The 26,902-nt window shown below is 43.3% G+C and overlaps 1 protein-coding gene across 5 annotated transcripts in view; it reads left to right on the top strand.

Annotated features, from left to right (window-relative positions):
• Positions 1 to 26,902, top strand: part of LOC309617240 (zinc finger protein 587B-like) — a 141,188-nt gene continuing 114,286 nt past the window's right edge. Inside the window, exons 1-3 of one of the 5 annotated variants that reach the window (XM_082369144.1) lie at positions 2,222 to 5,986; positions 8,541 to 8,667; positions 20,505 to 24,536. In XM_082369144.1, coding sequence (XP_082225270.1) covers positions 5,945 to 5,986; positions 8,541 to 8,667; positions 20,505 to 23,332 — 2,997 coding nt within the window. In that variant the 5' untranslated portion in view covers positions 2,222 to 5,944 and the 3' untranslated portion in view covers positions 23,333 to 24,536. Of the gene's footprint in view, positions 5,987 to 8,537; positions 8,668 to 20,504; positions 24,537 to 26,902 lie in introns of those variants that run through there. The other 4 variants (XM_082369140.1, XM_082369149.1, XM_082369148.1 and 1 more) reach the window with 4 other exon arrangements.

The raw sequence follows: 26,902 nt of genomic DNA, 5'->3' as shown, positions 1-26,902 counted from the left end.
GCTTGGGGGCCACCACATCAGCGGGTGTAACGGTTATGCCCCAAGAGGTCTCATCGTTATCATTTGCTTTTTCTGTTTCAATGAGGTACATTGTCAATCAAATTTTTTATCTGAAGTAACACTAGCAGTCCCACAGCAGATGTTTCAAAACAACTAACATGGAAGTTCACATTGGCCATTGTGAATTCTTTTTCAACTATTTAACATACAATATAATAGCTTATATCCTATAAGTTTCACCCAAGTTGAGTAGGAATCGTATTCTCAACCCCAGCCAGAGAATCACAATGCAGCCTCCTGGGGCTCTGGAGGAAGTCCATACCATCTGCGGGACAGATTTATACATCATTTTGAAACAGCTCCTGATGGGTCACTGTGCTAGAATAAGAACAGAACACTTGAGTATGGGGCATCAGATATCCATGCATCCAGAACGACCCACTATGAGGGTCGTTGGTCTATTGGACCAACCAAGTCATGAAGTCTAAGGACCCTGATTGGACCAACCAAGTCATGAAGTCTATGGACACTGCTGTATTCCATTATAAGGTAGAAATGTACAGCCAGGATTGAGCCAGATCAGTTCTAGAGAACACAACTAGGCTGCATGAATAGGTAGTTGAGACCCCACCAACATGGTAACAACTCACTTCAGTGGCTGTCTGGGCGCCCTGCACAGCCAGAGGGAAGAGGAGAAAGCTTGAGCTGGGGTTCTGCTTGGCTCATTTTGCTTTATGGGTGCACGTAAAATCGACAGTGGCCGCATCACAGCCACATTCAGGGTGTCCCTGAAAGATAATGGAGTAGAAACGTTTTTCCAATGGGTTATGCTATGATTTGGCCATCCATTTTGTGTGGAAGAATCGTTATTCAAAGGTGACCATATATATAGATTCCAGGATAGCAGCCAATGATCTGCCCTGGTAAGGAAGGAAAAGTTGAGAAGATTGTTGAAAGGAGGTCTGCAGTAGAGACATATGGATGTATTTATGGAACTGTGCACACAGTAGGCAAATTTCGTATGAATTATTAAAATTCACCAAAGTATATCACTAACAATGTCAAACAGGGACTTCCCTGGCGGTCCAATGGTTGAGACTTCGCCTTCCAATGCAGGGGGTGCGGGTTCGATCCCTGGTTGGGGAACTAAAATCCCACATGCCTCGTGGCCAAAAACCCAAAAACATAAAACAGAAGCAATATTGTAACAAATTCAATAAGGACTTTAAAAAAATGATCCACATCAAAAAAAATATTAAAAAAAAAACTAATGTCAGACAACAATCACATCCAATTTCTGGACCTTGGGACTAGGACATTGTACTGACTGTTTCTTCTCCGTGGATCCTTATTTATTTATTTATTTATTTGGCTGAGCTGCATGGCTTGTGGGATCTTAGTTCCCCAACCAAGGATTATTGAACCCGCGCTCTCGGCAGTGAGAGTGCAGAGTCCTAACCACTGGACCGCCAGGGAATTCCCTTCCTCCCCTCCTTTAATTGTGTGCTCAAATATCATCTCCTTATGAGAACAACCCTCTGTTTCCTACTGAAATCCTCCTGACTCCACATTCTTGTTATTCCTTGGTGCTGCTCTTTTTTTTTTTTTTTTCATTTCTACCTGTCACCTTATAATTTACTATAATATGTAGCATTTTCTTTGTGACTTATTGGTTACGCTCCTCAATAAAGGCTTTTGAAGGACACTACATGAGGACACATTTCTTTCTTCACTGATATATAACACACATCTAGACCTGTCTCTGAAGCTGGTGAGATGTTTAGTACATGTTTTTGAAATAATGAAACAGCACAAGGTGGTAGCTTCCCTCCACACTTTCACCTCTTTCTACTTTCATTTGATTATTTCTTTCCCTCCAAGTTTAATTCTCCTTAAGCTTCTCATGAGTGAAAAAAAAAATACACTTTGTAAAAACAAGAACTTCTCAGTAGCCAAATTTCCAGCACAGTCATGGGCTCAACTTCATTCTTTTACAATTTAGAACTCAAGGTTCTCTGCTTACCACCTGAAGGTTCTGCCCCAATTTCCAATGTGTATGGGGGAGGGGTGGATTTGCACACAATAGCAACCAATTCTCCGACACTAGCTGGGTGTCCTGCAATTTAACTTAATTCTGATGCTGTCTACCCTGAGATAGCATCAGATTCCAAGGTTAAGGGCTCAGTCCTACAAGACTGACCCTCGTAGGAACCCCCCCCCCCGCAACCCGACTTCAGACACCAATTGAAAGTCCAGGTTGTGACCGTGGTGCTCCAAAGACAATGGTCAAGGACAAAGGACAACCCTACCTGAAAAAGTTTCAGCGTCACATACCCTACCGGGCTCTTGTCACTCTCCCCGCCATGTTGCGAGGGTTACGAAATTCCTGAGCCCACCTGGGCGACGGGACCTGTTCCTCTCTCGTTCCAAATAAGGAAAGGCATCTGCCCTGTCCCACTCCCACCCTACAGAAGGAAGGTATATGTGCCTCGACCAATCAGAAAACGAAATTTTCACCTTGGACCATTCCTTTTTTCTCTGGCTATAAAAACTGACTAATAGCACGTGTTTGGGGTCGGCTCTCCCAGACTACTCTGAAGTCGGCCCACTGTTCTGGCAGCAACCATTCCCTCTAATAAATTCTATCCTTTTTACATTCTGCCTTGTGTCTGGAAATTCTTTTCCAACCTGCATTCGGACCACGACAGTAACCTGTGCTTCTCATGATCTGTACTTCTTCTCTTCTGTGAGCCTCTTTCAAGGTGTTAATGTAATCTTGAATTACCCACATTACATAACTCATTCATCCCTTTTAAAACTGCATACGTGCAGGACCTCCCTGGTGGCACAGTGGTTAAGAATCCACCTGCCAATGCAGGGGGCACGGGTTCAAGCCCTGGTCGGGGAAGATCCCACATGTTGCAGAGCAACTAAGCCTGTGCACCACAACTACTGAGCCGGCGCTCTAGAGCCCACGAGCCACAACTACTGAGCCCGTGTGCCACAACTGCTGAAGACCGCACGCCTTCAGCCCATGCTCCACAACAAGAGAAGCCACTGCAAATGAGAAGCCCATGCACTGCAGCGACACTTGCTGCAACTAGAGAAAAGCCCGCGCACAGCAACGAAGACCCAATGCAGCCAAATAAATAAATAAATTTATAAAAAAAAAATCCCGACTTCCTTGGTAGCGCAGTGGTTAAGAATCCACCTGCCAATGCAGGGGACACGGGTTCGAGCCCTGGTCCGGGAAGATCCCACATGCCGTGGAGCAACTAAGCTGGTGCGCCACAACTACTGAGCCTGCGCTCTAGAGCCCATGAGCCACAACTACTGAGGCTGTGTGTCACAACTACTGAAGCCCGTGCACCTACAGCCCATGCTCCGCAACAAGAGAAGCCACCACAAGGAGAAGCCCGCGCACCACAATGAAGAGTAGCCCCACCCACTCATCACAACTGGAGAAAGCCCACGCACAGCAACGAAGACCCAACACAGCCAAAAATAAATAAATAAATAAATAAATAAATTTATTTCAAAAAAAAATCCCCTGAGGGCTTCCCTGGTGGCGCAGTGGTTGAGAATCTGCCTGCTAATGCAGGTGACACTGGTTCGAGCCCTGGTCTGGGAAGATCCCACATGCCGCGGAGCAACGAATCCCGTGCGCCACAACTACTGAGCCTGCGCGTCTGGAGCCTGTGCTCCGCAACAAGAAAGGCCGCGATGATGAGAGGCCCGCGCACCGCGATGAAGAGTGGCCCCCGTTTGCTGCAACTAGAAAAAGCCCTCGCACAGAAACGAAGACCCAACACAGCCAAAAATAAATAAATAAATAATTAATTTTAAAAAAAATCCCATGATATTTACCCAGAGCTATTTCTTTCATTATCTTTGAACAAATGCCCCAATACTATTTCTAATTTCCTGATATTTGCATTTCAAACTGTTTTCTGAGATAATCTCAATTCCCCTTGCAGAGCTGTACCTGCAATCACTGGAGAATGATAATCACTTACCAGCAACAACATGAGATCATGGGGTTCAGATGTTCCCTTAGCAGATGAAACCAAGGGCAGTTATCAATTAGTTCCCTGAAACTCTAACTGGCTTTATAAATAATATCCTGTAACCTGCCTTCACTGAGTAAACTTGCTTTAATTGTTTTTGCAAATTACATACCCTCCAAGCTTCACCTAGCTTAGACAATATATCACAAAACCTTATAGATAACATCTCTGAGGTATGGGTCGCTATGGTAACAGTTCCTTAAATTGTTGTTCAGGAACATGCAGTTAGTCTTGTCCAGTTCAAACTGGTCAAGACCACCAACCATTCAACTGGGCCTGTGTGAGTGTCCACCCTTAGATCATGCTAATGCCACCATTTTCTGAATATGCTTCCCATGAAGAAGAATATAGCTCAGATATGCCTGTGCAGAACACAGATTTCTTCACTTTTTTCTTGCCTACATTCCCTAGGCCTGAGACCACCCTCCTCCTCTAGGCCATAAATATCCCAACACCCTCCTGTTAGGGAGGTGGATCTAAGACTAGTTGTCCTGACTCCTCCCTTTGATGCCACACGAATAAACCCTTTTTCTGCTGCAAACCTCAGCGTCTCAGCCTTTTACTTTCTGAATGTGGGGCAAACGAACCTGGTTCGGTAACAGAGACACGCTGTGACTCTGAAAGTTGCAGTCACTGACCTCAGCCAAAACAGCATTAGTTACGTTGGTCTCCATCTGAGATAGATGTCAGTTTACTAAATGGAGTTGAGTATATCTCAGGATATACAGTAAGAAATATTATATGGATAAAAGTGTTCCTCAATGGGACTTCCCTGGTGGCGCAGTGGTTAAGACTCCATGCTCCCAATGCAGGGGACCTGGGTTCAATCCCTGGTCAGGGAACTAGATCCCACATGCATGCTGCAACTAAGAGTTCTCATGTCACAACTAAGGAGCCCACATGCTGAAACTAAAGAGCCAGTGAGCCACAACTAAGAAGACTGCTTGCTGCAACTAAGACCCAGTGCAACCAAATAAATAAATAAATAAATAAGTGTTCCTCAATGGGTAGGACATAATTGCTAACTATAAAGGCAAGGCAGAGTTTTCTGTGGGAACCAGAGGCAGAGATCCTGTTTGTTTCAGGGTGGCCAAACACCCATCTTCTTTCTTCTCAGTCATGTCCCTGTACAGTCTTTTCCTTTGTTCCCAGCCAATCATAATAGAATTTACAAAACTTACTAATGCCTCGGGCTACACGTATTTCAAGAAGAATAGCACAATGTCTCCAACTATGGGTGGATTATTTTATGTCTGAATTACTCTGTGGAATTATATAGTCATTTAGATAAGTAGATTTGGGAGCATCTCAATTTTATTCCCTGGTAGCAGGCTGACCTTCACGGAGTATGAAACTACGTCTTTCTCCTGCAGTTCACAGCGAGTAAAGCCCCTCCCTCCGTCTAGGTAGGATGACCACTCTCAAGTACTCCCCAGAGTACCGCTTGGACCACTGTCTGGTGGTCAAGATGCAGAACACCTTTCGAGGGGGGGGGGTGGTGGGGGGGGGAAGGAGCTCTAGAACGCTAGGAACTACATTACCCGGAAGGTAGTGCGCCGAGTTGAGCCAATGAAAGGTCAGAATAAAGGCATTTCCGTGCGTGCGCATCTCATCGGGGCAGGACTTCCGGCGTCCTCCTCGTGGTGGCCATTTTTACTGCTTTCGTATCTGTTGTCGCTCCGGAGCGGTGGGCCGGGACTTAGGTGACAGGGTTGAGAAGGTCCAAGAGGAGTCCCTGTCCCCGCTGCATAGAGGCCGGTCTGAAGTTCGGCGACGCCGCCGGGGGTGCCCCGCGCCAGGCCCGGGAGAGGGACGGCCGTGCCCGCGTCCACCCGCCTCTCCCGCTGCTACCGGCCCCGCTCTGCCCCCAGACTCTGATGGCGGCGGCGGCGGCGGCGGCGCTGAGGACCCCGCCTCAGGTAAACGCTCATCCTCCGGGCCCTCACCGTCCTCACCCCACCAGACACTAAAGCCCCGAGTGCGGGGCGCCTGCTCACGTGCCCGTAGCCCAGGCCGCGGTGTCCGGGATGGTGGGGCGTTCGTGGGTGGGTCTGTTTTTGACAGACAGTGTGATGGCCGCGTGAGAGAGGGTGACAGGCGGAGGGACCGGCAGGTGCAAAGGCTTGGAGGTCGGATTGAGCCGGGAATATTGGGAAACCTGGGGTCCGTCTGATGTCTGCAGGGAAGTGTGTGGTAGCGTGACCCCTGGACTGGCTGGCAGAGAGGTTGTTCATTCTGAGGGACCTGGATGCCATGGAGGGTAGTGTACAGAAGAGGAATACAGTCTGTATTAGGGTTTCAAAAGTTTTCCAAAAACTGATTAAAGAGAGAACAAACTAGAATGGGGGTAAAAAGACAGTGAGGCACAAGGCGCTAGTAAGAAGCAGCATTGAAGACTGAGGCGCAGAAGCTAGTCACTTAGCTGGAGGTCACCGGGATCCAGGGCTGGACGGGGATACAGGGGAGGCCTGACCTCATCTGGAGCCCAGCCCTGGTTGCCTACCCCTCTCCGCAGGTTCTGAAGGATGAAAAGCACTTAGGAAACCTATACATGGAAGGAGAGGATGGATGTCCCAATCACTCACTGGCCCTGACACCACCCAAATGGTGTCTGGGATTGTGGTGTCTTTAACATCTTCCTTGCTTTTTTCCCAGCTCGTGGGGACCCTGGGGATACCTCAAGCCCAGTCTTGAGTGCAGGCCAAGGGTTACACGGAGGTATTGCTATTGCTATCAGCCAATATAAACACGTGTGAAAGGTTGTGACAGGACCAGATACTGACGTGTGCAAATGTTTGGAGGTATGACTATGCTGGAGACAGGGTACAGTCAGTTTCCATTTTATTAGGAACAAAGAGCTGAGTGTCAAGAATCAGGTCTGTAATGTGGCTGTCAAGAATTTGGACATCTGTTATGGAGATAATGAGAGGTTTGGATAAGAGGAAGGGGTTGGTTCTTATGCAGGTCTTAGTGGGTTCCATTGGCTGCAAAGAAGAGAGCAGACTGTATGAGTAATATAAAAGGCAGGGAGCCGCCAAGGAGGCATTTACTATAATCCAGATGAGTGTTGGACCAGGGTGGTGGCCACAGAGGTGGGAAAGAAGTTGGACTTTCCATCCATGTTTTAAGAAGAGTCAAGTAGATTTTTGGATGTTGAAGGTGAGGGAGAGAAAGGGAAGAGTCAGGGATGACCCCAGTGTTTCCGGTTTTAGGAGCTAATGGGATGAAAGCTCCATCAACTGGGATGGGGAAGTTATGGTAGGTTAATTTTACTTGGGAATATCAGATGTTTTGTTTTGGCCCTGTCAAGAGTCTGAGATGTTTCAGAGAAAGCAGTAGAGGCAGCAGTTGGGTGTCTGGAAATCTGGGGAGGAAAGTGGCTGTTGTGTGGAGCAGGGAGGAGCTGTGGATCCCATTTAGGTGGGGGAATGCAGGTCATCCTGGCAATGCTGTTCGCTGGTCTGAAAGAGGAGGGTGCATGATGAGTGGTTTCCCTGCTCCACACCTGATCAGGGTTGCTGAGCACACAAATGCAGGTGAAGGATAGAAGTGAACATGGTAACCATATGGAAGAGAATGGGTAACTGAATTGAAGAGAATGGTTTGACAGGCGACTAAAGCTTTTGTGAGATGAGTGGACATGAGATGGCTGTGGAGGCATTGGAGTAATTGAAACAAGATGATGAGGCTAGGGCTCCTGCGAATTCACTAATGTATAGGTTCACCAGAATTTTGTGGTGAGGTTTGGTGGGGTGTGGTGTGTTTGATCTTGATGGTGGGTAGGTCTGGGGCAAATATGGTCATTTGTGAGAATCACTGTGCCTGGAACGGACACCATCAGGGCCAGGATTCCAAGGAAGGTTGAGGGAGAGAGGACAGTTGTGGCCGCTGAGAGGACAGGGAGTGCAGCACAAAAGTGGAAGTGGGTCATGGGCATCTGTAATCACATGTGCTTCTGGGTGATTAAAATTGAAGCAAGGATCAATAAAGGTATGAAGGAGGCCTTCAAAGCAGTTTTCCCCACGTGCATAGTTGTGGGAGTGCAACTGTGGGGACTGAAGATGTGAGAGAGGTACAGTCTACAGAATGATGGGCTGACTAAGAGGAAGTGCTAAATCATGTCACCACGGCCCTGTTATTGGGGACTGAAGGTTGAAGCTTGAACCCAAGTTTGGTTGTGTCTGTGAGTCACAACCTAGAGACCCCAGAGGAATTGACAGGATGGATGGGACCCTACAGGCCAGGACCAGAGCTTGGATGACATCTCTGTGCTGTCCTGTCCAGTGTTGTTGAGGGCTGAACACAGTGAATAAAGAGACCCTGAGGGATAGGTGGGCATCAGTGGCACTTAGGGCTGAAATTCCTGTTCGGTGGAGAGCTCTGGAAGAGGATGAGGGTGGGATAGATGTGTGATGAGATGGATTGTGGGATCTTAGAGAATGTTCATAGCTCATTCTGTCTTTCTCATAGAAGTGCAGTGTGACCTTTGAGGACATTGCTGTGTACTTCTCCTGGGAGGAATGGAAACTCCTTAATGAGACTCAGAGACGCCTGTACCTCGATGTGATGCTGGAGAACTTTGCACTTATATCCTCACTGGGTAAGACTCACAGCCTTCCCAGTGTCCTGGACTAGGCTCTATCCCACCTCACCCCCCCCTTTGCCCAGGGGGTGCTCTGTTCTTCTACATGTGAACTGTGGGCACTACTTGCTTCCCAAGCTTTCTGTGTAGTTGCTGTGGTAGCTAGGACTGGGTTGTTTGCACTGCCCTCTTCTTTCTCCTGCAATATCAACCCCGATACCTGCTGTACTGAACGCTGTTAGGAAAAGGATTCCAAGCCAGTAGTATTGCAGTGAGCTTAATGGAGTCTACCTTACTTCCTTCTCTCTGTCTGGGTCAGTGTGTCTAGATCCTTTTCACCTCTGTGTCCGAGATTTGATCCCTTCTTTTATTTATTTATTTTTATTTTAATTTAATTTAATTTTATATATATATTTTTTCTCTTGGCTGAGCTGCATGGCTTAAGGGATCTTAGTTCACTGACCAGAGATTGAACCAGGGCCACGGCAGTGAAAGCACCAAGTCCTGACCACTGGACCGCCAGGGAACTCCCTTGATCCCTTCATTTACCTAACATTTCTTTGTGCCTGCCTGTGCCAAGCATGCAGGCATTGTCATGGTCATTACTTACCTGAACCATGAGCTACTTTTCAGTGTCCTACTGCAAGGTTTGTAGTGTTTATTTATTTATTTTTAAAATATATGTTTATCCAAAGTTTTTTTAAAAAAATTATTTATTTTATTTATTTATTTTGGCTGCACTGGGTCTTCAATGTGGCATGCAGGATCTTTAGTTGCAGCATGAGGACTCTTAGTTGTGGCATGCAGACTTCTTAGTTGCAGCATGAGTACTCTTAGTTGTCGCCTGCATGGGGAATCTAGTTCCCCGAGGGATTGAACCTGGGCCCCTTGCATTGGGAGCGTGGAGTCTTACCCACTGGACCACCAGGGAAGTCTCTGTAGTGTTGTTTTTTTGTTTTGTTTTGTTTAATAAATTTATTTATTTATTAATTTATTTTTAGTTGCATTGGGTCGTTGTTGCTCTGCGTGTTCTTTCTTTAGTTGCGGCAAGTGGGGGCTACTCTTTGTTGTGGTGTGTGGACTTCTCATTGAGGTGGCTTCTCTTGTTGCGGAGCACAGGCTCTAGGCATGCGGGCTTCAGTAGTTGTGGCACGCAGGCTCAGTAGTTGTGGCTCGTGGGCTCTAGAGCGCAGGCTCAGTAGTTGTGGCGCACGGGCTTAGTTGCTCCGCGGCATGTGGGCTCTTCCTGGACCAGGGCTCGAACCTGTGTCCCCTGCATTGGCAGGTGGATTCTTAACCACTGTGCCACCAGGGAAGCTCGAAAATTGTATATATTGATGTGTACAAGTGATGACTTGGTATATCTATACATTGTGAAATAATTGCCACGTTGAAGTTAATTAAACATCTATCACCTCATAAAGTTACATTGTTGTTGTTATTATTGTTGTTAGTGTTTTGGTAAGAATGCTTAAGATCTACTTTAAGTTCAAGTATACAACATGATTGTTAACTATAGTCACCATGCCATACATTACATCTGCAGAACTTATTAATCTTAACTGAACATTTGTACCTTTTGACTAACATCTCCCCGTTTCCCATATTCCCCAGTTTCTGGTATTTTACTCTGTTTCTATGATTTTGCCCTTATTTATTTTTTAAAAATTCCAACCACAGTGGACAAAGAAGGGTTCCCTTATATCTATGCCCTCACCAATATTTGTTATCTCTGCTTTTTCTTTTTCCTCTGCTCTTTTTGATAGTAACTGACTTATCAGATGTGAGGTGTTACCTCATTGTGGTTTTGATTTGCATTTTCCTGATGATTAGTGAGATGATTAGTGAAGAGGAACATTTTTTCGTATACCTGTTAGCCATTTGTAGATCTTTGATAAAATGTCTATTCAGCCATTTTATCTTTGATAAAATGTTCACTTTTTTTTTTTTAAACATCTTTATTGGAGTATAATTGCTTTACAATGGTGTGTTAGTTTCTGCTTTATAACAAAGTGAATCAGTTATACATATACATATGTTCCCATATCTCTTCCCTCTTTCATCTCCCTCCCTCCCACTCTCCCTATCCCACCCCTCTACGTGGTCACAAAGCACCGAGCTGATCTCCCTGTGCTATGCGGCTGCTTCCCACTAGCTGTCTATTTTACATTTGGTAGTGTATATATGTCTATGCCACTCTCTCACCCTGTCACATCTTACCCCTCCCCCTCCCCCATCCTCAAGTCCATTCTCTAGTAGGTCTGTGTCTTTATTCCCGTCTTGCCACTAGGTTCTTCATGACCTTTATTTTCCCTTAGATTCCATATATATGTGTTAGCATACTGTATTTGTTTTTCTCTTTGTGACTTACTTCACTCTGTATGACAGACTCTAACTCCATCCACCTCACTAAAATGTTCACTTTTTAATCAGATTGTTCTTTTCCTGTTGAGTTGTAGAGTACTTTATATATCAATGTTTTACATATTAAAATATAAATTTCACCAATGAAATCTATCTGGTCATGGCCTATTTTTGTTGGAAGATTTTTGCTTACTGTTCAATTTCCTTACTTGTTATTGGTCTATTCAAATTTTCTATTTCTTTATGATTCAGGTTTGGTAGGTTGTATGTTTCTAGAAATATATCTGTTTCTTTTAGGTTATCTAATTTGTTGGTGTATAACAGTTCATAGTAGTCTTTTATGATCCTTTGTTTCTCTTTTATTTCTCTGTTAATTTATTTGAGTCTTCCCTCTCAGAAGTCTAGAGAAAGGTTTGTCAGTTATATTTATCTTTAAACAAAACCAGGTCTTAGTATTGTTAATCTTTTTTATTGTTTTTATAGTTTCTATTTCATTTATTTCTGCTCTGATCTTTCTTTTTTCTTTTTTTTCTTTTTCTTTTTTGGCTGTGCCATGTGGCATGCAGGGATGTTAGTTCCCCAACTAGTGAACGAACCTGCGCCCCCTGCAGTGGAAGCACGGAATCCTAACCACTGGACTGCCAGGGAATTCCCCTCTGCTCTGATCTTTATTTTTTCCTTTGTTCTGCTAACTTTGGCCTTAATTTGTTCTTTTTCTAGTTCCTGGAGATGTAAAGTTTGGTTGTTTATTTAATGCTGACATTTTTTGCTCTTAATGCTGGCATTTATTGCTCTAAACTTGATTTTTTTCTTAATGCTGGCATTTATTGCTCTAAACTTTTCTCTTAAAACTGCTTTTGCACATTCCATATGTTTTGTTTCTATTTTTGTTTTTCTCAAGGTACGTTTGATTTTCCTGTTGAGTTTTTCCTTTGACAGATTGATTGGCCAAGAGCATATTGTTTAATGTTCACATATCTGACTGTTGCTGGTTTCTAGTGTTATCCATTGTGTTAGGAAAAGTTGCTTGATACGGTTTGAGTCTTCTGAAGTTTGTTAAGACTTGTTTGACATAGAGCATATAATCTATCCTAGAGAATATTCTATATGCGCTTGAGAAGAGTGTGTATTCTGCTATAATAGGATGGAATGTTCTGTATACATTCGTTACATTCATTTGGACTAAAGTGTTGTCCAATTCAAAGATACCCTTACTTTCTATCTGGATATCCACCTGTGTTGAAAGGGGGATATTTAAGTTCCCTATTAGCACATTACTGACCAGGGGATTTTTTCAGAAACTAATGCCTGTGGCCAGCAATTTGTTGGTTTGAGTAAATATCAACAACTTTTTTTGCACTTAATGTATTTATTTGAAACTTTGTACATGTCTTACTAAAGCATTCTAATACTTTGTTAGAGTGTGATAGACAGTATAGCAGGAACCTCTGTGCAGGGGAACAGAACATCTATTACAAATACACTGTGTTTCACTGTGCTTTCCCCTGAAAGAGCAGACTCTATACTTTCTGGAGGCTTTTTTTTTTTTTTTTAGCCCTGTGGGTATTATTTCCTCTAGAATATGTTCTTTTATTTTACCTGGTAGTCAACAAGGTGGATCTTTGCGGGGAGGCTCTTTTATTTTTTTATTTGTTTATTTTTAAAATATTTATTTATTATTTTATTTATTTTGTCTGTGCTGGGTCTTAGTTGCTGCATGCGGGATCTTTTAGTTGTGGCACACGGGCTTCTTATTGCAGTACGGTGGACTTCTTAGTTGTGACATGCAGACTCGTAGTTGAGGCATGAATGTGGGATCTAGTTCCCCAACCAGGGATCGAACCTGGGCCCCCTGCATTGGGAGTGTGGAGTCTAACCCACTGGACCACCAGGGAAGTCTCTTGGGGGCCTCTTTTAGAAATGCCACGAGAAGAATCAGGTGTGGGACTACCACTGCATTCACCGGAATGGTCAGTTACCCATTCTCTAGCTACTGCTGACAAAAATTGCTTATGGGACTTCCCTGGTGGTGCAGTGGTTAAGAATCTACCTGCAAATGCAGGGGACATGGGTTCACTCCCTGGTCCAGGAAGATCCCACATGCAGTGGAGCAACTAAGCCCGTGAGCCACAACTACTGAGCCAGCGTGCCACAACTACTGAAGCCCTCGTGCCTAGAGCCCGTGCTCCACAACAAGAGAAGCCACCTCAGTGAGAAGGCCGCGCACCACAACAAAGAGTAGCTCCTGCTTGCCACTAGAGAAAGCCTGCACGTAGCAACAAAGACCCAATGCAGCCAAAAATAAATAAATAGATGAATAAATTTATTTAAAAAATTGCTTGTAAGTCATTTTATTCTGTGCATTAAGGCTGAAATAAATTTTAAATACATTGAATAAACCGCAGTTACTCAACTAGAAACCCACTTTCTTATACCATTTTCGAGTTTTCCAGAGGATATTGAAGTTTGCCAGATATTGATCAGATCGATCGACTCCTTTCATATATTTATTATACTATAACATACTAGTGGGCTTAGCTATCTGATGGCCAGTCTTTCTGTCTTCCTTTCCTGTAGATGCTATGGAGGTGTCATGAATAGTTGTCACCATGCAGACTAGCCTCTTGTCTTTCCATATAAGAAGAATCACTTCTCTCTTCTGTAAGAATGTCATTTCTACCCTCTGTAGATTTTTAGATTTCTCCTTTAATTGGTTTGGTAGACCATGATTCTCTCTTATAGTCCTACAAACTCTGGTTTTATTTTTCAACAACATTACAGATGTGGACAGGCTGTTGTAATAATTGTCTTGGTAAATATGGTGCCGTGAACCAAGGTTGTAGGACCAACAATATTGTTTCTTGCAGTTTCTTTCCTTCACCCATGTAAATCTCACGGTTGCATATATATCCAGTTTCACTTCCATTAAGCATCCTGACCAAAATTCCATATTTTGTAAATTTTCCAGGATTATAGGTTTTGAATCTGAGTCGTCCTCTCCACTTTATCTTTGCCTCATCAAGTGATAGCTCTTGTTTGGGTGTATAGGTCGATTGAGATTTTGGTAGAAAATAAGCCAAAAGAGGTTTAATTTTTGAAATTCTGTCTGCAGGGAGTGGAGTTTCCGAGTTATCGTTAAAGTGAAGAAATGTCATTATTTGTTTGAATCTTCTCGTCCTAATCTTTGGAAAGATAGGTGTTTCAAGTAAGGGATCAGTCGACCAATATTCTTTCCACTGTGACTTTCTTATTTGTCTCATCAAAATTATTAATCCAAGAGGCTTCTTCATGTCACTGTTGGTTACCTTAGTCCATTTTAAAGCCTTATCATACTTTTTATATGATTTTTCATTCTGTTGGTGATATAAGTTTGAGAAGTGACCAACTCGAAAAAATCGTTACCAAAAATTAATTCTGTTATTTCACTAACACTTTGCGGGTTATTACATTCAGTAGTTACACTTGACACACCTGTAAAGTCTTCTAATTTTTGTGAAATGTTGTCTTCAATCCACTCTTACGTAGAAGCAAAGGAGCATTCTTGAGTTTCATTTTCACTTTCCACAGCAGAGTCAATCACTAAGGTTTTTTGTCTTTTTGTTGGTCTAATATTCACATTGTCTGAATCAGAACTATATTCTGAAGAACTGTCATCTTCTGAGACACTAGTATATATGTCGCTCAGACAGTCAGAGAAAGCATCTGCATAAAATTCTTCTTCACTCAATTTTGCGATGCATCATTTTTGAAAATTTTATGGTAATAAACTTGCATTTATAATGTACACAAGGTTGGAACAAAAACCTAATGGAGCAAAATGTGAAAGATAATGATAATCATAAGTTGTATAATGAACCCTTGATCAATTTTAAGGTCTAACAACTTTGCACGGTGATGTTAATTGTGTCACTCTCTAAAAACGTATTGATACGTCTCCAGTCAATAACGTTTGAGTAACAAAAGATGTATTAATGCATCTCTAGTCAAAAATGTGTTAATATTCTTTTGCTGGGACTTCCCTGGCAGTCCAGTGGTTAAGACTCTGTGCTTCTACTGCAGGGGGCACAGGTTTGATCCCTGGTTGGGGAACTAGGATCCTGCATGCCGTGCAGTGCGGCCAAAAAAAAAAAAAATTTCTGCCTTCAGATCTGGTCATATTTGCTTAATTTTTAATGTATGGTACGTATATATATAGTTATAATTGTTACATCCTCCTGGTAAATCAACTTCTTTATCATTACGTAATGAACTTTGTCTCTTGTGATAGTTTTTTTTTTTTTAAGAGTGGTCTTTTTTTCTTTTTTAAAAATTAATTTATTTTTGGCTGCATTGGGTCTTTGTTGCTGTGCGTGGGCTTTCTCTAGTAGCGGTGAGCAGGGTCTACTCTTCATTGCGTTGTGCGGGCTTCTCATTGCAGTGGCTTCTCTTGTTGCAGAGCACGGGCTCTAGGCATGTGGGCTTCAGTAATTGTGGCACGCAGGCTCAGTAGTTGTGGCTCACCGTAAAGTGCAGGCTCAGTAGTTGTAGTGCCCAGGCTTAGTTGCTCCACGGCATGTGGGATTTTCCCAGACCAGGGCTTGAACCCATGTCCCCTGCATTGGCAGGCAGATTCTTAACCACTGCACCACCAGGGAAGTCCCTCTTGTGATAGTTTTTGATTTAAAGGCTATTTGTCTCACTTAAGTATAGCTTACTCTGTTCTCTTTTGATTTCCATTTGCATGGAATATCTCTTTCAATTCCTTCACCTTCAGCCTGTGTGTGTCCTTAAGGCTGAAGTTACTCTATTGTAGGCAGCATATAGTTGAGGTTTTGTTTGTTTGTTTTTTTCCTGTTCAGTCACTGTATGTCATTTGATTGGAGAATATTTTTAGGACCTACTGTTGCCATCTTATTATTGTATGGCTGTTTTGTAGTTTCTTTTTTCTTCTCTTGCTGTCTTCCTTTGTGACTTGATGATTTTCTGTGGTAATATACTTTTTTTTTTTTTAAGTACCAACTCCTTTTTTTAAAAATTTATTTATTTTTGGCTGCATTGGGTCTTTGTTGCTGGGCATGGGCTTTTCACTAGTTGTGGTGAACAGGGGCTACTCTTCGTTTGTGGTGTGCAGGCTTCTCACTGCGATGGCTTCTTTTGTTGCGGAGCTCAGGCTCTAGGCGCGTGGGCTTCAGTAGTTGTGGCACGTGGGCTCAGTAGTTGTGGATCATGGGCTCTAGAGTGCAGGGTCAGCAGTTGTGGCACACGGGCTTAGTTGCTCTGTGGCATGTGGGATCTTCCCAGACCAGGGCTCAAACCCATGTTCCCTGCATTGGCAGGTGGGTTCTTAACCACTGCACCACCAGGGAAGTCCCTGTGGTAATATACTTTTATTCCTTTCTCCTTGTCTTTTGTGTCTACTATAGGTTTTTGCTTTGTGGTTACCATAAGGCTTATATAAAACAGCTTATAGCATTCTATTTTATGCTGATAACAATGTAACTTCAATCTCATACAAAAAATCTACTGTTATACTTCCCCCACACATGCATTTTATGTTTTTGATGTCACAGTTTACATGTTTTTATACTGTGTATTGGGTAAGCAACAAGTTATTGTGGGTATAGTTGTTTTTAATACTCTTGTTTTTTATTCTTTGTAGTTGAGTTGAGTGATTAACACAGTTTTACAGTATTAGAGTATTCTGAATTTGACTATATACTTTTCTTTACCCGTGTGTTTTATATTTTCATATGATTTCATGTTAGTAGTTAGCATACTTTTTTTTTTTTTTTTTTTTTGGCTGTGCTGGGTCTTAGTTGCAACATGCTGGATCTTCTATCTTTGTTGCACTATGCGGGATCTAGTTTCCTGCCCAGGGATTGAGCCTGGGCCCCCTGCATTGGGAGCACAGAGTCTTAGCCACTGGACCACCAGGGAAGTCCCTAGTTAGCATACTTTTATTTCACCTGGAAGAATTCTATAGTCTTTCGCATTTCTGGTCAGGTACATCAAGTGGTGATGAACTTCCTCAGTTTCTGTTTGTCTGAGAAAGTCTTTCTTCCTTATTACTGAAGAATAGTATTGCTGGTTAAGTATTCTTGGTTTGCAATTTTTTCCCCCCACCCCAGCATTTAGAACATATCATCTCACTCTCATGGTATGCAATGTTTCAGCTAAGAAAACCACTTTATGGGGGTTCCCTTGTAGGAGGGTTTTCCATTTTCTTGCAGCTTTTAAAATTCTCTTTATCATTACTTTTTGAGTTTTATATTAATGTGTCTTGGTGAAGTCCTCTGTGGATTGAATCTGTTTGGGGACTTCTGAGCATCATGTACCTGAATGTCCACTTTTCCCAGATTTGGAAAGTTTTCATCCATTATTTCTTTAAATAAATTTTCTGCCCCTTCCTCTCTCTACTCCTTCTAGGGCTCACATTATGCAAATATTGTTTTGTTTCACAATGTCCCATAATTCATGTAGACTTTTTTTTTTTTTTTTTTTTTACTCTTTTTAGTTGTTTTGTCTTTTTTCTCCTTTGGATAATTTCAAAGACTTACTTTCAGTTTCATATTCATTGTTTTGATTGATCAAGTTAGCTATTGATGCTCTACTGTGTTTTTCGTTTTGTTCATCATACTCTTCACCATAATTTCTGTTTGGTTCTTTTTCATATTTTCTGTCTCTCTGTTTGAAACCTTATTTTGTTTGCATATTGTTTTCCTTATTTTGTTGGATTGTCTGTCTGTGTTTTCTAGTAGCTCACTGAGCTTCATTAAAACAATTATTGTGAGGGACTTCCCTGGTGGTCCAGTGGTTAAGATTCTGTGCTTCCACTGCTGGGGGCATGGGTTCGATCCCTGGTCAGGGAACTAAGATCCCGCATGTTTCATGACGTGGCCAAAAAAAAAAAAACAAAAAAAAAACAATTATTGTGTATTTCTTGTCTGACAGCTTATAGATCTTCCTTTCTTTGGGGCAACTGATAACTTATTATGTTCCTTTGGGGTGTGTCATGTTTCCTTGATTATTTTGTGTGTGTTTCATGTAGCCTTGCTTTGATGTTAATACATTTCATGGAGCAGTCATTTCTTTCAGACTTTACGTAAGGTTTTGGTGGGGAAGATCTTCACCTTTTTGTGGGTATTAGTATGCCAGCTTGATGGGTAGTTGCTGTTCCGACTACAGCAAGGCCCAGGGGCTTAGAGTCTATCCAGCTCTGTCAACTGAGATCAGTGTCAGCAAAGACTGCAGGGGTCCTCAATAGCTAAAGTTGTGGGTATCCACAGTAGTAGAGAAGACTGCTGGGGATCACCTGATCTCTTTCTCCCAAGGGAAATGTTTTGACTGAGGGGTTCCCTCTTGATGGTAAGTCCGGCTCTTGGTGGGGGGTGGTGCTTCATGGTGGTGATGGCATTGGTGTCTGATGTGTGGGCACTGTGGAGCAGATATAGATCTGGATTCTAGGGTGTGAATAAATGCAGAGCAGTAGCAGTTCTAGGGTCCCAGACACTGAACAGCCTGCAGCAGTGTTGGCTTTGCTTTGTGAGATGCAGTCACACACTGAGCAGTGATGGAGCCTTGACTGGAGTATGGGTGCACACAGAAGTGTCTGGGGTCTGAGGAACTAGCTCACCCATAGTGGCCATGAATCTGGTGCCTGAGACGGGCATTCAGGTGACAGCTGTGGAGTCAGGTTATGGAATATGGGTATCCATGGCACAGTTGGGGCTCTGGGGTTTAGGGTGCATGCAGGATTTATGGGGGTGGCAGCCATGGTTTTGAAATAGAGCAGTAGCTACTTTTGGGGGAACAGGGGTGATTCGGCATATTATTCTCTTGCAGGTCCCCCGAGCTGCCAGTACCCTCTGCAGAGCAGGCAGCTGGTGTCCACACCTATAAACACTTGCCCTTCTCTGCCGTGCAGATGGTGGGATCTGCAGCTATATCGGGGCCTGGTGAGGTTCTCTGAAGCAAAGGCTACTGGGGTCCTTTGCAGAGCAGGGCATTGGGGAATGTGATGGCAGCCACCATTTGGCTGATACACATAGTTCCCACCATTCATCTTATTTCCTATCCATCTCCATGTTTCTGTTAAGCTGGTGTCCCCAGCGATCCTTTTTTTTTTTATTAAATTTATTTATGTATTTATTTTTGGCTGCGTTGGGTCTTTGTTGCTGCATGTGGGCTTTCTTTAGTTGTGTCGAGCAGCGCTACTCTTTGTTGCAGTGTGTGGGCTTCTCATTGCGGTGGCTTCTCTTGTGGAGCACCGGCTCTAGGTGCGTGGGCTTCAGTAGTTGTGGCACTTGGGCTCAGTAGTTGTGGCTCACAGGCTCTAGAGCTCAGGCTTAGTAGTTATGGCGCACAGGCTTACTTGCTCCACGGCATGTGGGATCTTCCTGGACCAGGGCTTGAACCCAGGTCCCCTGCATTGGCAAGCGGATTCTTAACCACTGCGCCACCAGGGAAGCCCCCCACAGTGATCTTTTTTGTGTGGTTATTCTACTTTTCAATTTCCATTGTGTTGCTGCAGTGTCTTAATTGGATTTCTGAGTCCTCCAAGGGCCAATTTCGTTTGCAGTTAGCTGTCTGTTTTTTGTTGGTGGTGAAAGCTGGTGTCCTCTGCTGTTATGCTGACATCACTTCTAGATCGGTTTTCTGGGTCTGTTATGAGCTGAGTTGCTCTGTAACAGTAGAAGTCATTCATCTGTCCTGTTTTTACCTTAGGATTTGTATCTTGCGTGTACCATGTAGTTGCTTAACTAGGGCTTACAGATGTGCCAGGATGGATATGACTCCAGTCATGGCATGGTAGTCTCAGAGGGGGCCTGGTCCTGGTGAATGGCAGCTAAGGAGAGTATGACATCAGGCTGTGTTCAGATCATACCAGGAATCTGTCTTTGTTAAACCAGGGTTTAGGTGCCATTTCCAGTGGTCATACCTTACTTCTATCTTTCCTTTTCCACTGTTAACACTTGGCTGACTTGTCAGTTGTACTACTTGTGATTCCTACTGTGACTTCCAGCCCAGGGATAATTTCCACCTCTCTGGACTCCACATCTCTCCCATTTCTCTCACCACTGTTTCTGTAGTACTCACCAACATTGGTTGTGCTGTGATATGTTCACATTTCCCTAAATTGATTTTGAATAGCAGCTAATACGTTGCTGTGGGATTTTAATGGGCTTAGATGCACGTTTCTACCCAGTCTCACATCAGCAGCAGAAAAATCCTGTAAGAAGCCGTTGGGAGAGAAATGAGTTGTAGACCCTGCCTCTCTTCCTTGTGTCACGCCCTGTCTTTTGTTTCCTTCCCCTGGTGAGGTCTCCACTATTCTGTGATCTTGAGGCTCAGTAATGCAAAACAGTCGGCTGTTCTTTCAACTGAATTCCAACTTCTGTGTCTTGAAAAGCATCTCATAGACTAATACCTAGATGAGACAGATGCACATCTGTGATGAACTTGACCCTTCCCTATAGTCGACGTGTACTTGACCAACATTTCTTTCTGTTCAGGTTGCTGCTGTGGAGCAGAGGATACAGAGGCACCTTTTGAACAGATTGCTTCTCTAGGAGTGTCACAGGCTAGGACTCCCAAGGCAGCTTTGTCTTCCCAGAAGACACACCCCTGTGAGATGTGTGGTCCAGTCTTGAGAAACGTTTTCCACTTGGCTGAATGCCAGGAAACACAACACAGGCAGAAACTTTTGAGGTGTGGAGCATGTGCAAAACGATTTTATTTTAGTGCAAACTTTCAGCAGCACCAGGAGCAGCACATGGAAAAGAAAACCCTCAGAAGCAGTGTGGATGAGGCCTCGTTTGTGAAGAGCTGCAGATTCCATGTGTCACAGAAGCCATTGTGCTGTGGGGAGTTTGAAAAGGACTTCCCAACCATCGTGGGACATCTACAGCAACAGGCCACTCATACTGTGGAGAAGCCAAACACAATCACCCAGTGCGGGTCAACTTCACAAGGCAGGAAAAGCCGTCACACCTGGGGAGAATGCAAGAAAACCCTCAGCCCCAAACACACACTTGTTCAGGACCATGGTGTCCACAGTGGAAGACAGTGTTTTGTGTGCAGTGAATGTGGGAAAGCATTCAAGTACAAATCCTCATTTGTTCTGCACCAGAGAATCCACATTGGAAAAAAGCTTCATGTATGTGCTGAATGTGGAAAATCTTTTAGGCAAAGCTCAACCCTCTATCAACATCGAAGAATTCATACTGGGGCAAGGCAGTACAAGTGCAGCAAATGTGGGAAATCTTTAAGCCACAAAGCTGTCCTCATTTATCCCCATCCATGGCGCAGTGGGGAAAACAGTTATGTGTGCAGTGAATGTTCGAAATCTTTTAGCCATAGCTCAGTGTTCATTCCACATAGGAGATTTCAAACTGGAGAAAGGCCTTATAAGTGTAGTGACTGTGTGAAATCTTTTACTTCTATGTCTGCACTCAGTTATCATCAGAGATCTCACACAGGAGAACGACCTTATGTGTGCAGTGATTGTGGGAAATCTTTTATCTCTAGTTCTGACCTCCGTTACCATCAGAGAGTTCATTCTGGAGAAAGGCCTCATGAGTGCAGTGAATGTGGGAAATCTTTTATCACTCGTACTGCTCTCCGTTATCATCACAGAGTTCACACTGGAGAAAGACCTTATGAGTGTAGTGAATGTGGGAAGTCGTTTACCCGAAAAAATAACCTAATTATACACCTAAGAGTGCACTCAGGAGAAAGGCCTTATGAGTGTAGTGAATGTGGGAAATCTTTTACCTTTAGCTCCAGCCTTCGTTATCATCACAGAGTACACACTGGAGAAAGACCCTATGAGTGCAGTGAATGTGGGAAATCTTTTAACAATAGGTGGACACTCATTCGACACCGGAGAATTCACACAGGAGAAAAGCCGTATGTGTGCAATAAATGTGGGAAATCTTTTTCTTGTAGCTCCACCCTCCAGTATCATGAACGAGGTCACCTTGGGGAAAGGCCTTATGGGTGTGATGAATGTGGGAAGTCTTTTACCACTAGCTCTGCCCTCCGTTATCATCAGAGAATTCACACAGGAGAAAGGCCTTATGAGTGCAGTGAATGTGGGAAATCTTTTATCTCTAGGTCTGACCTCCAATATCATCAGAGAGTTCATTCTGGAGAAAGGCCTTATGAGTGTAGTGAATGTGGGAAATCCTTTATCCGAAGGAATAACCTCCTTTTACACCAGAGAGTTCACACAGGAGAAAGGCCTTACAACTGTAGTGAATGTGGGAAATCTTTTAACAATAGATGGACACTCATTCAACACCAGAGAGTTCACACGGGAGAAAAGCCTTACGTGTGCAGTGAATGTGGGAAATCCTTTACCTCCAGCTCCACCCTTTGTTACCATCAGAGAGTTCATGCAGGAAAGAGGCCTTATGAATGCAGCGAATGTGGAAAATCTTTTACCTCTAGTTCTACCCTCCGTTATCATCAGAGAGTTCATACAGGAGAAAGGCCTTATGAATGCAGTGAATGTGGGAAATCTTTTACTTTTAGTGCCAGCCTCCGTTATCATCACAGAGTGCACACTGGAGAAAGGCCTTATGAGTGCAGTGAATGTGGGAAATCCTTTAAGGATAGATCACAATTCAATAAACACCGGAGAGCTCACACTGGAGAAAGACCTTATGAGTGTGGTGAATGTGGGAAATCTTTTAGCCAAAAATCTTCCCTCTCAACACACCAGAAAATTCATAATAGAGAACGGTCTTATGAGTGTAGTGCATGTGGGAAGTCTTTTACCTCTATCTCTGGCCTTGGTTATCATCAGAGAGTTCACAGGGGAGAAAAGCCTTATCAGTGCAATGAGTGTGGGAAATCTTTTACCAATAGCTCCATACTGATTCGACACCAGAGAGTTCACACAGGAGAAAGACCTTATGTGTGCAGTGAGTGTGGGAAATCTTTTACTAGTAGTGCCACCCTCTCTTATCATCAGAGAGTTCATGCAGGCAAAAGGCCTTATGAGTGCAGCAAATGTGGGAAATCTTTTACCTCCAGTTCCACCCTTCGTTATCATCAGAGAGTTCACACAGGAGATAGGCCTTATGAGTGCAGTGAGTGTGGGAAATCCTTTATCTCTAGCTCTAAACTCCGTTACCACCAGAGAGTTCACACGGGAGAAAGGCCTTATGTGTGCAGTGAGTGTGGGAAATCCTTTAGGGATAGTTCCCAATTTAGTCAACACCGGAGAGGTCACACTGGAGAAAGGCCTTATGAGTGTAGAGAATGTGGGAAATTTTTTATGCGAAAATCTACCCTTTCTCAACATCAGAGAGTTCACACTAGAGAAAGGCCTTAGTTGTACTGGGGATGTGCATTTTTCTTGTTCAGTGTAAGGGTACCAGAGGAAACTGAGGAGCCATATGTCTGAGTTAACTCTCAGACATTTGAGCATGCACAGTGGGGAGATTTCCCCATAAGTTTCAGTTATGTGGGAAGTGTGTGACTATGTTGCACTCTCTAACCTGTCCAGGGCTCTTCCCAGATTTATGTCACTTCCATCTCTGGGGTCAAGGCCATTTCACCTCCACCACCTGGCAGGTTCACAGTGTGCATCAGTCACCAACCCAGTGTGCTCAGGGAAGCTGACCTCTGTCTTCCCATGTATTGGCCAAGTTAGGAGTCACCTGAACCTTTATGGCTTCAGCTTTCACTCCTCCCTGACTTATCTTGAACATGGACCTGGTCAGTGTTGGCCCAGAAGATACCAAAAGTTTAGCTGGCAGCTTGCAGAGAATGACAACACAGGGATGTGTTGGTCTCACGTGACAGTAGTAAGTTTTTCCAGCTCCCAAATCATGAACTGGGTAACTGCCTGCTGCAGATTGCTTTGGCTTGTAAAATAATCAAGGCCTTACAAGCTCCTTACGTCCTCTTTAATCTTGGAAGTTCTGTTTACTGTGCAGGTAGTTTATACACAGGTTTGTACTCTGTAAGCATAAAGGGGAGAACAATTTTTAAGGGTCTCAAAATTTCTGTGTCTGAGGAGGGACGGTTTGATGGCAGACAGTAGCTTGCCAGTTTTGACCAAATTTGCATTGCTGCCCACTGCCTCCTAGGAAAGACTGCAGGGATTTCTGGTTTTCATTTGAAGCCTGGAGGCTTTGTGTTTTAGGAGTCTCTGAGATGTCCCTGAGAAGCGGCAGCTGTGAGAATCTCAAGAGCTTTGAAAGCAGAATGAATTTTTTCCCTTCCTCAAAGGAGAGGTCACAGCATTTCAGCACTGTTGAGGGATTATCTTCCCCAGGTCTACAGAGAGCCATATTCCCTGATGGCCACAATTTATTGGCCTAGTGTCACTGGTTCTAAGACCATTGGGTCCAGGGGAAACCATAATTGGTACAGAAACTGGTTTACTAGGGAGAGGAGAAGGCTGCAGCCTACTAGTGTGTCAATGTTAAAATGACTGTGGAGAATCAGTTTGTACACAAATCTCAGAACCTCCAGGCATGTTTATCTTGTATAGCTGAAGTCATCAGAGAAAATAAAAATAATTGAAAGGTTTTGTGGATTCCTTTAGCCTCTGTAATATTCACCTCAAGGCCATTACTGCACGGGCAGGAAGAAAGAGAAAAAAGGGGATCTAGTCCACAGATGTGGGTCTTGTGACCCAGACAGCATTCCTGTTTGACTTCAGGTGGAAATGTTCTTTATTGCTCACCATATTTGCTGCCACTGAGGCAAGACTGACTGCCGCCCCAACCCCCCAGGGCATAAGGAGAGAAATGGTGGAGTCAGTGTAAGGTTGCCAAACCTATTTTCTGAAAGGACTGGGACATAGAAATCTTTAAATCTTGAGCTATTTTTTAAAACTTTACTAAGGTATAATTTACATGTGCTAATACGAATATATTTAAAGTGTACAATTTGATAAGTTTTGACATAGGTGTGAACCTCTGAGACCATCATCATAGTCCTAATATTGACCATATCTGTCATGGTATATTTACCTCATTCCTATTATAATCTCCTTGCCTTTCTCACCTCTCCAAGTAACCATTGATTTACTTTCCTTACAGTAGATACCTTGCATTTTCTTGAATTTATATTATTGGAATCATATGTTGTTTACCATATTTTTTTTGTTTTCCTTTATGTATCATAATTACTTTGAGATTCATCAGTGGTATATAGTGCTTTTGGTTTTTGTTTTGTTTTTGACTGAATAATATTTTTCGATATGCGACGGTTAGTTTATCCATTCTCTTTATGGGCATTTGGCTTGTTTCTAGATTTTGACTTCTGAAAATAAGGCTGGTATAAAAATTGTGTTCTTTATATGAATATATGAAGAATATGTATGTTTCTTTTATCTTTTGTCAGTAACTTAGAATGTAATGCATGAGTCACAACTGTTTTACTTCTGTTTTTTTTTTTTTGGCTGCGTTGGGTTTTTGTTGTGGCAAGTGGGCTCTTCGTTGCTGCCTGTGGGGTTAGTAGCCCTGCAGCATGTGGGATGTTAGTTCCCCGACCAGGGATCAATCCCCTGTCCCCTACATTGGAAGGCAGTTTCTTAACCACTGGACCACCAGGGAAGTCCCACAACTGTTTTACTTTTGAAGAAACTAACATATTGTGATCTAAAATGATTGGACCTTTTGCATCTTACCAGCAATGTATGAGAATTCCATTTCTTCCATATTCTACTGAATACTTGGTTTATCAGTCGTGTTAATTTTAGCCTTTTAACTGAGTTTTTAGAGTTACATCACTTTTTGTTTTGAGTTTCTGTAAGGATTCATGATGAGCGTTTTTTCAGATGTTCATTTGCTATCTGTGTATCTTTGTTAAAATATTTGCTCAAATCTTTTTCTTTATTGACCTTTGGCTATTTTCCTTTAACAAATAGGACAGTGAAACAATAAAGATGTATGTTGGAATTTCACTCATTTTTTAATATTTTTAATATTATTTTTAAAAAGTGATTTTGCTTTATGGAGTAACTTTACTGGCAGAATTTTCTCACTTGAAAAACATCTGCAGTATTCACAATGCAATGGATACTTAGACGTACCATTTTAAATTTAATATACATTTTAAACATATTCTCTATATTCTTAAGTTCAGTCACTGAAGAATACAATAAAGCCTTGCTTTATAGTGCTTACACATTTTTCTGGTTTGTATCACCGTGGAAGTTGGGTTGGAGCAGATGGGGACAAGATTTATTTTTCTCTGTCTATCTATCTTTCTATCTATCTATCTATCTATCTATCTATCTATCTATCTATCTATCTATCGTTGCGTTGGGTCTTTGTTGCTGCTCACGGGCTTTCTCTAGTTACAAGAGTGGGGACTACTCTTCATTGTGGTGCGCGGGCTTCTCATTGTGGTGGTTTCTTTTTGTTGTGGAGCACAGGCTCTAGGCTCATGGGCTTCAGTAGTTGTGGCTCGCGGGCTCTAGAGCGCAGGCTCAGTGGTTGTGGTGCACGGGCTTTGTTGCTCTGTGGCATGTGGGATCTTCCCAGACCAGGGCTTGAACCTGTGTCCCCTGCATTGGCAGGTGGATTCTTAATCACTGTGCCACCAGGGAAGTCCCAGGGACAAGATTTCATCAGGATGGACTGGTCTTTCCTTTGAGTCCCAAAGCCTGGCTGGGGTGGGGGGGGTGATGAAGAGATCAGTGGTCAGACTCCACAAGTCCTCATCCAGGCTTCTGGGTTTAAATTCTGTATCCCTGACCAGTGCAAGGACCCACAGGCAAACACTCCTCCCGAGGCCTGTTTCCTCCTATGTAAGGTGGGGATTAGGAGCTGACCTGCCTCTGGTCCACTGAAAGATGTGAAGACGGGAGCTGTCCATTCCTATGCAGCTCCCTTTGTGGGTGACATTCTGGTGCCAGCCACCTTTAGCTCCCCCTGATGTCCTC

Source organism: Balaenoptera borealis (genome assembly GCF_965194805.1).
Source record: "Balaenoptera borealis genome assembly, chromosome: 19".
Taxonomy (NCBI): Eukaryota; Metazoa; Chordata; class Mammalia; order Artiodactyla; family Balaenopteridae; genus Balaenoptera; species Balaenoptera borealis.
Note: the sequence above shows the minus strand (reverse complement) of the source record. Positions and strands in the feature narration are given on the sequence as shown.